This window comes from Medicago sativa, chromosome 8 (assembly GCF_051527215.1).
Source record: "Medicago sativa cultivar Bolivia chromosome 8, Bolivia_mono, whole genome shotgun sequence".
Taxonomy (NCBI): Eukaryota; Viridiplantae; Streptophyta; class Magnoliopsida; order Fabales; family Fabaceae; genus Medicago; species Medicago sativa.
In genome coordinates, this window is record NC_140756.1 from 84,463,056 (window position 1) to 84,473,098 (window position 10,043).

The 10,043-nt window shown below is 34.6% G+C and overlaps 1 protein-coding gene across 1 annotated transcript; it reads right to left on the reverse strand.

Moving 5' to 3' along the window:
• Positions 1–804: 804 nt before the first annotated feature.
• LOC146902454 (RNA polymerase I specific transcription initiation factor RRN3 protein) lies at positions 805–8,776 on the reverse strand. The gene is made up of 16 exons (XM_085735745.1): positions 8,638–8,776; positions 8,388–8,535; positions 8,066–8,149; positions 7,879–7,950; positions 7,689–7,784; positions 7,353–7,589; positions 6,736–6,846; positions 6,534–6,647; positions 3,216–3,341; positions 3,034–3,102; positions 2,827–2,933; positions 2,478–2,561; positions 2,280–2,367; positions 1,905–2,024; positions 1,535–1,719; positions 805–1,393 (listed from the first exon to the last, which is right to left on the reverse strand). The coding sequence occupies exons 2-16, from the start codon at positions 8,499–8,501 to the stop codon at positions 1,093–1,095; spliced, it is 1,908 nt and encodes a 635-aa protein (XP_085591871.1). The 5' UTR covers positions 8,502–8,535; positions 8,638–8,776; the 3' UTR covers positions 805–1,092.
• Positions 8,777–10,043: the final 1,267 nt, after the last annotated feature.

Consider the following 10,043-nt stretch of genomic DNA (forward strand, 5'->3'; position numbering starts at 1 on the left):
AAATAGTAGGTTTTGGAGATAGCGGAAGAAAGAGAGTATTTGTATCAAGTCATTCCAAACCTAATAATACAGAAGAAAAAAAAAATCAAGCCTTATGACACTACATTGCAAATAATAATGAAATAATATAATCGTTTTCATTAATGTCCATATGTGTTTGTCTTGTAAGTATTGTGCAATCACAAGACAAAACTAATGTTAACCAATCACATTATTATAAGAGAAATGATATCAGATAACTAGTAACATGAAAGGTGAAATAAACGAAATCTCACTTGTGTGACATGGTGGTGGAAATGTATGACATTGTTCAACCACAATGTGACACGTGTCTTTTGTTTTCTTCTCTCTCTATCACAGGGCCTTTTTGTTAAACGAAATCTCACTTGAGAAATCTACATATCACGTTGTGGTTGGGCAATGTCATTCAACATTCCCACCACAATGCCACACATGTGGAATCCAAAATAAACTTGTCCAAATCAATTGTATAGTTGTTTTTTAGCCCAACTTAGATATCACAATATTTTAGACCCCATCGTCCCATAAGTCATTAAGATAAGGAAAATGTTAACCGGTGCCCCCGGGGCACTGGTTAAGGACGCAAATGTAGAAGCTTTTGCATTGAAAATTGTGTAATCAAAGCTTCAAAAGTCAATTAATACTTCAATTTCACTTTCAATCACACAAGGAAACCAATATCAGTTGCATCTAAGCAAATTAAAGTACACCCTCTAGCTCCAAACAAATGCTACAATAGCTAAAGATAGTACTCACATAAGATAGAAATTCAAGTCCAGGGCGTCAAAGATTTGCTATGAAAGCAAATTTTTTTAGACAAACAATTCTTACATACTTTTTAACTTAGACTAACAAAGTATTAATACTTACAAGATAGTGGGGAATAAATCTTTTATGGTTGCGTGACCATGTTCAGTTACCTCAACAGTGAAAGGAAAAATAAATAAAAATGTGCTAACCATCAAAACTACAACTGCCCCAATAGGAGTGCTCATTTTCTAAGACACCATTGTGTTGATAAGTAGCTGCAAGCCTAAAACATTACAAAATTGACAGGCTTTGACGACAAGCTTAAACGAAAGACTCTGCAGTAGTAGATAATCTGATTTTCGACGGCATTCTCCCTTCCATCTGTGCCTGAAACCCATATTTCATAGATTTGGGCGTGATGGACATTTTGTTCAAGTCAGGATCAAAATCAAGACCCGCTTCAACACTCCCGGCCATATCATAATCATTCATATCCTTTGCATTCATGTCAACAAAATCATCGTCTGATGCTTCACTTCCACTATCACTGAGCTCCTCGTTGGCATATGTATCATATGTAGTTTTGACTCTTGACCAGCGGACAAAATGTGGCCTTAAGTAGCTGGAGATGGTCAGCAGACAGTTGGAATGGATAAAAAAATAAAATTAGAAACCGTTATAACGACAGAAAATGCAAAGATCAAATCAAAGCAAATATTTCAGTTGAATAATATCTCTTCATCCTCCCAGAAAAGCTACACACCTTTCACTTTTCTTCAACAAACATGGATCAAATGGGAAGAACATGTCAAGTCTATTTATCCCACCGAAAGCCTTGGAAAGATCCGCCTCGAGCAAATCATCGAAAATGAATAACTCTGCTGACATGAAAAGCCGAGCAGCCTTTGCCTGTTTTAGAAATTCCTCTACTACGCTAGGCAAACATACCTGTCAAAAATTTATATCAGGCTCAAAGTTTTGTTTCCATACAAGCTTCACGTTGTAAGAGAAGTTTAAACAAAATGCTATCTCCATTCGGCAAGATCACGGGTTTCAAATATTTATCCATAATCCTACAGTCGAACATTCTGTTTACTACAAAAACCATGACAGCTTTCTAAATTGTTTGTTACCTTCAAGGGATTCAATTTATGTTTCCAGATTAGCTCCATGGGCATTTTGATAAGCTTCACTTTAAGTCTAGGAACCTCCATCAATGATCTCATGCGAAAGCACAAAATGTACATGATAGCCTACTCACACCAAAACAAATAAAATGAGAACAAAATCAAATGTTCAGGATCCACCAGGTCAAATAAAGTTAAAAGTCAGTCGAACTGTTACATTCATGACATTAGTTGTATTACTAGACAAAATAAAACAAGAGGGTGCAGGGTGATGGCAGAATCAAAATCACATTAAAAACACATTAATGTCAATAGGGTTATGGGTGGATGCCCCTTCTCCCACCATTATATACTAAAGCGGTCAAAAGTCGATGGACACACCTGGCAAGCAGAATAAAAAACTTGGTGTGCTTGTGGGTTCATATCAAAATCATGTAACTTGCAATATGCAAAACACCAATCTACCAATCTGAAAACTCAACAAAAGACAGTCACATTTATCTGTATCAATTTCTTAATTTCATAACAAACATAGAAATCAGCTTTATAATTACAGAACAGGACACAATTTTTCCAAACCTTTGTATGATGTTAGCAACCAACTCAGATGAAAGAAACTTCGCACGAGATAAATAACTAGCAAGATAAGCAACAGCACTCATCCTGAAACATATCAAGACAATTACAAACGCAAGTTATATTTGAACAATATAAAATGAGAGCTTCTGTAGAAGTTTAGCTTTGTTAACATCCAAGAATGTTTTAAGAAAAGCACAAGGGGGGGGATTTAATGGTGGAAATAAGTTGTGTCTGCAAGCATTGAGACAGCAGCCACATCATTCATACAACAGGAGGATTAAAAACCACTTATGCTGGTCTATCATGCTAGTAAATGCATTAAGCAAGGACAAGGTGAAAGCGGCATTACCTAGTAATAGGAGGATTAACACATGAATCAAACATCTCTGTGAGGACCATGGCAAAATTTACACCACATCCTTCGGAATCCAATGCGCATGCATAGAACATCACAAACTGCAGCAAAACAAAGTCAGTGACAATTTCACAGAAATAGTAACCAACAAGAAACATAATACATGCAAGTTAGGAACAGTGGAAGCCAAATAAAGAGTACCTGGGCAAATTTTGACTTGTATGTATTCAGCACAGTTCTCTTAAATGACGTCAGTAAAATATCAAACACCTAATCAAGTTATTCAATTAACAATTAGTAAATCATTCCATGCACAGTTTGTAGATTATATAAAATACGTTGTGTGTGTGATGTTGCACACAGGAGTGTGTAGTTGGGAATACCTCAGCCAATCGGCCCTTGCTTTGACAGCATTCAAGATGCAAAAAAGTCAGCACAATTAGGCTATCTAGTTTCTCTGCAACCTGATTGCCTTGCAAATTGTTCCTATTTAACAACTCTGTGGTACACTGAAAAATGGAGATCAAATTCCAAGTTATAACATACTAATAATAAGAATCACACAATGATCAGCTATATTGGAAGACTGAAAATAGAAACTATGATTTCATTACAAAAGAAAAATATTGATGATCAAGAATAAAGATTAAGCTTCTATCTAAAACAATGTGTATCACATATATCACCTATCACCTTATGTATGATAAATACAACAATCACCAAAAACTTGTTACTGTTAAATAATTCATAAATAAAATCTAGATACTCCCCAAAAGATGACGAACAAAGCACACGCTATCAATAAACAATTTCTTTCAAGGAGGTTCCCTTTTAGGATCATACTACTCGAGCATACAGGGTTCATTCTAGACTAACAAAAAAAGCTCGAGCTAACACTATGGATAAGAAAATAAATTGAGCTTCTATCAAATCGGTAATCCAAGTGCTCCTTTTGTAAAAGAAATTCAAACTGATTATCTAATACACCAGTCCCCCACTCCCAAAACAAGTTAATATTTAAATTTTCACAGGTGTTGCTGCTCGAGTCTAAAGCAAGGTGAAAAAGTAACATATCTTGTGGGCCATCCACTTCAAAAACCAACCGTTCTTTAATAACTTATCATTATGTATTGCTCTGCTGTATATATTCTGCCATCCATTTGCTATTTAATTATTCCACTATACTTGATATTCTCTGTATTTACTAGTTATTTTCAATATATAAGAAGAGCAATATAGACAAATCTTATAATACAGGTGAAAACATTTAAATATACAATACCACAAGTCGCAGTGTTCTAAATAGAGAGAACATGAAATGCTGTATAGAACAGACCATTGAGAGAAGAGCCGATAAAAACGTAAAGTCAAGTGTCATAAAGACGAGAATGTTGATACAGTAATTGCTAATAGTGATTAAGCAGCACTGTAGAGAAGTGAAATTTGAACAACTCAATATTGTTTACTCTACGATATTTAGTACAGATTTTGTTAAATTGAGAAACCGCGTGAGCTCTGTTTCCTATGTCATTTTTTCATTCTTTACTTCTCAGTTTAATTTGTGTTCGCTATAAACTACCAACAATTTTCTTGACTGTAAGGTACAAAATTTCTACATTCTTTGTTGCCAACAAATTTGTTGGGCACATAAGGTACTTGAAAACTCTTAAAAACATTACCACATCAACATACAAATGGCAGCATGACCCTACATTTAGGGTTTAGAATTTGAGACACGAAAAGTCATTGATCTTTTTTTTTTGCTCGGAAAATTAACTCCCTGGATATAATAGAACGCTTTGTGCCTTAAACTGGATTTGAAAAGGTCAGAATGGCCAAAGACAATGAACTAAAACCAACTATAGCATGTACTTATGAAGACAAATGCACACACTCAATTCCTATTTGGAACACGATGAATAAGCAGTTTTATACCTGGGCTTAACTGATGAAGTTTTGCCACTTCACAAAGCCGTTCAACATGAACCATGGCCTGACAGAGCCCAGCATGAGAACCACTCAGCTAGGCTTGTTAGCCTGAAATAGGCAAACACCAAAATAAGGCCCTCTATAATTCAATTGGGCAAAAGGTTGCTTCCACAACCTTGAAAACATATCTACATGCTTTGACAAAAATAAACTACCAATACAGCAAACTGTATGGTTTGACCAAGACTTGTATTTCAACCAAGCTATCGTTCCATCAGATTTTTGTTATCTTGATGACAAAATGCTGATATGTGCAATGAAAAAAAAAAAAGGTGTGATCCAGTAACAGGCCAATAGTGATCTCAGAAATCAAAATGTAGGAAGGTACAGATCAGCCAATGATCATTCTCTGTGCTACGAGCCTACAACCATATACCAGTGAAACTTATAACGAAGAACAAAAACACAGCACATGACAAATTATTATGCTTTATCAGCATAGCTAATAACAATCATCCACAGCTTCACAATCCATCTACTGCAGCAGCCAATAGGGAATGGCATCTGCTTTAATAAACACTACAATCAACCGAATCTAAAAGCTAGATTTCTTATCGACAATATTTCAAATAAAAATGACCCTATTAAAGCGCTTTATACAAGTTAGTCACAAATTAGGGATTGTTGATGTCCCTTTCTTTGGTCAGTTTCCCACTCTCAAGTTCACCTTCTTTGGTTGAATTTCCACAACCCAACAATTTCATCCTTGGGAAATTTTCTTGTCTATCATCTTCAAATGGATGTTGGAAGTTTACAGGACGATAAGACCGCTTTAGTAACCTCAAACATTGACATTTTATAATTTTATGAAACAATGCACCAGAGGAGGAACACACATCAAAATAACTTCACAACACACAGAATACGGATGAAAGAAAGACAAATCAAACAAGTTATATATATGAAGCCAAGCACAGGCATATACTTTTCTCACTTGTACAAAAATTATAATTAGATTATCTACTTTTTTTAGCCGTCCACGCAAATCTCAGATCAGATGAACTTTGTTGTGAATCATCAATCCAAAAAAGTTAAGCTATTTTAGATGGAAAACACATGAACAGTTTTTATATTATATCTCTAACTAAACCCCTGGAACAACATCCCTTGAAGAATGGACAAATACACAACAAGATTCAAACTCTGCATCACTGGATTGAAGTATATGATACCATTTCGTGAACAAACTATGCCAAAAGTTAAGCTATTAAGTGAAAACATAAATTATTTTTTGTTGCAATTTGTGGCCTAACTCATCCTTAAAAAAGTTAAGCTATTAAGCGAATGATACCATTTCGTGAACAAACCATGCCAAAAGTTAAGCTATTAAGTGAAAACATAAAGTATTTTTTGTTGAAATTTGGGGCCTAACTCATCCTTAAAAAACCGGCTTGTAAGGTGAGGAGTGCCTCCTCTTTATAAACTCTTCTCAAGAGTCCTATCTATCCGATGTGGGACTAAATCCACCCCCTCAAAGCCAACAAAATGAAGGTGTTGGAGGCTGCAATGAAGGCAAACCAAAGGCCACAATTTAGGCGACTAGGGGTGGACCGCAATAAAGGCGGAATTTCCAACATGTTTCAATATCGTATTAAATGAACTCTATCACCAATCCAATGGAGCATCTTTTTAATCATGAAAATAACACTTCATCGACTCATCGTAGGAATGCAATATGTACTTTAAATAGATAACATAATATTGGACCATACCATACTAAAATATTTCTCATCATCATCATCTTCAAAATCAGCAAATTCTTGTATCTCCATTGCAAATATGCACTTGGCATCCTCCTGTATCTTGCCATCCCATCCAATTTCCACCTACAACCAGGACAAATAGAATTAATTTATTGGTCGAATGTCCCAGCTTTTCTTTGACTGAAAATTTGACAAGGGATAACAAACTTACATCCAACTCTATCAACTTATCCACAAGTGCAGGTAGCATTGTACCACCAACAATTTCTCCAATTTCACCGCTCTCAAGCATTAACATATTTTCAACATACATGACAATCTCCTACGGGCAACATAAGAAGCAAGTAAATTTTGAGGAAAAATATAACTGTTAAAGAAATCTAGTTTTAGGTAAGTTGACAAATTAAAGCAAAAATGGAAAACTTAAGAGAAGAACTCCCTTTATCATTATTCGAATAAGTTTCACCATTATATTTGAAATCAAAACGCATACTACAAAAGGTAAGAACATATGATCATCATAAATTTCCCAATGGACTAAAGGAGAAGATTCATTGACAAATAAAATAGTCTTAACTATCCAGTTTATGCTGCAGAAGTAAATAATGACACTGCATTCAAAACATAATGAAGTTTGCCATGCACACTGAAGAATTTGAAATCAAAATGCAGAAGATTTCAAATGCTAGAGTTCAAGATTGGCAAGCAAAGAACATAGAACATGTTATTTGACTTGTCATTACATGAACAAATTCATTAGATTAAGCAGTATCTAGAACAGCATGCAGTTGCATCAGCCCTTATACTGGAAATGCAAATTGAACTCACAGGCTCCTTAGCGAAACGTTTTGGCATACTGTGGACAACTATAGGTGATAATCGCAAGGGAGCAAGGGGCACCAAATCAGCTATGTGTTTCAGAGCAGCATGCACCCGAGGCAGAACCTTATTCTTCATGTCAACTCCATCCGCATTTTTCAGAAATTCAAAGGCGTATTTAGGAGGCACAAAATGTTTGACCAGCAACTCCAAACAAAAATCAACATATATTCCCTTCGAAGCAGCCTGTGAAAAAAGACACATCAAGCAAAGTTCAATAAATATTTGAATGGCCCCATCTAAAATTACTGAGATATTGTTGGTGATACAAAATAAAATATTCACCAATGACACGATGAGCTCAAGCAGAGCATCCATGATATCAGCTGCATCATATTTCCTATCAGTTGGAGCATAATCCCACAAGCTCAATCTCGAAAGCTGAACAAAACATCTTATCAGATCAACCATATCATAAAATTATCTTGCTACCAAGAATCAGTTTATAGTTTATCCCACTGAAAAGCAAACTTACGGAAGAAAGAAGCGATTCATGCTGGATAGGGTCAATGTAGGACACTACTTCAGAAAGCGATTTCAAAGTTGTCTTGAATCATGTCATATACATAAATAAAATGTGGTCAGCACTGTAAATTTCCATAGGCCTATTAAAATAGTATCAAATTTAAGTTTATTATGAACTTTAACTAAAGAAAACCCACCAAAAGTTTAGCAGCGTCGTGAGACTTAAGATGCTTTTTTGGTTGCAAACACTTAACAAGCTCAGCGTAGTTCTCTCCACCATCCTGAACCACGAGAATCAAGCAGTAAAAAAATTAATAATAAAGTCTACTTCCTTTAATGATATTTATTGGTTATCAAATTGAACAAAAGCTGTGGCTAACAGTTTCTAAAGCTCGAACCATAGACACGACAATTAGACACAAGACAAAACAATAATTTGAGGAAATGACATAACTCAAATTCAATGTAATCACATGTGTCAGTGTTGTGGCATGTCATGTCCGATTGTCGATGGCTTACCGAGACTGCAAGAAGGGTATCTCTATAATAATAATTTAACTGCAAATCGTTGATTTCAGCATCCTCCTCCATAACAGATAAATCTTCGTTGACAATCGGAAGCAACTGTCCCATACTCACTTAGAACCCTAACTCAGGAATCTTAATCCTGCAATGTTTAGATAAAATATTCTCACCAATCAAAAGGGTAAACCGTTAAAACCTAATTGAATTATGCGAAGGATGGTAGAATTGGATCAAAAAAACTAACCCTAAAATTGGTGAGAGTCAGGAACAATTTACGAATCACGAACCCCCCTAAGTTTACTTACGAGCTCGCGTAGTACTTGCCTTGGCTTCTGCACTCCACTCGCTGTCTCATAAACGAGCGTTAGGAGGCGCAAAAGAGTCTGAGATTTTTAGGGTTTTTAGTATTTATAGCTCTTTTGTGATTTTTTTTTTTTGTAAGGATTTATTTTAGACCATTGATCAATTTCATTAGATCATTTATTATATTTCACTTTAATCGTAATTATTTTTAGGGTCTTTGTTAACTTGTGCCCTAAGGGCATAAGATAAGAAACTAAATAAAGAAATTTAACCTTGGAAATTGTGCATTCATAATCTTAAAAGTTCAAAAACTTATATTTTCAATAAAATATTTATTGTTTATTTCTATTTTAAGATCATTATCTTGTGCCCTTAGGGCACAAGTTAACATTTCCCTTACTTTTAGGAAAATGTTAACCAGTGTCCTCGGACACTGGTTAAGGAAGCAAATGTATAAACTTTTACATTGAAAATTGTGTAATCAATGCTTCAAAAGTCAAAAAAGTATTTTTTTTATTTAATTTTTCCTTTTTTAGATACCTTAACCGGTGCCTCGGGGGCACCGGTTAACATAAAATATAAACTTTTACTTGAAAACAACAAAATTTTGACTTTTAAAAAGTTGAACATATCACTTTTTAACAATTTCCAATGCAAACTTTCTATATTAGTCTCCTTAACTAGTGCCTTGGGGCACAAGTTAACATTACCCTATAAAGAATCTTGGCTAATAATCTTATAAATAATCTAGGCCAATCATAAATAATCTACTAGTAAACTAAAAAGATGTGGGTTCCATTGAAAGTGAGAGTGTTATATAAAGCACCTCTCTAATACACACTTTTATTTTTACTCTACAATATGAGTATTTCCTAGGTACTGGTCTTCCAAAGAAATATTCTTGGATGATCTAATTCCTTGTATATTGACGGTGATATACATTTTTTTTTATCTATTTTCTTTCTTACTGTTTTAATTGCGGGATTTGTTTGTTATTGAAGAGCAAGAGTCCTTATACATGTGATGATAATTAATAATTACCTGTCCTACAAAACTCATTCAAAATTTTACTTTGAATGAGTCCCGTAAATCCTAGTTCAGTTGACAAAAATGTCGAAATTGTTAGATTAAACCTCATGATCGGGGTTCAAACCCTGGTACCTCCACTTTATGTGTGAGTTTATGATGGTTTTGCCATTTCATCTATCTAAAAAAAATAAATACTTTGTCCGTCTCTTTTTATAATAACACTTTAGAAAAATCATAAGTATTAAAAAAATGGTTAGAGTAATAAATTTTTCTGAGATATGAATGACTATTACTAAATTACCCTCTGTATCTAAATGT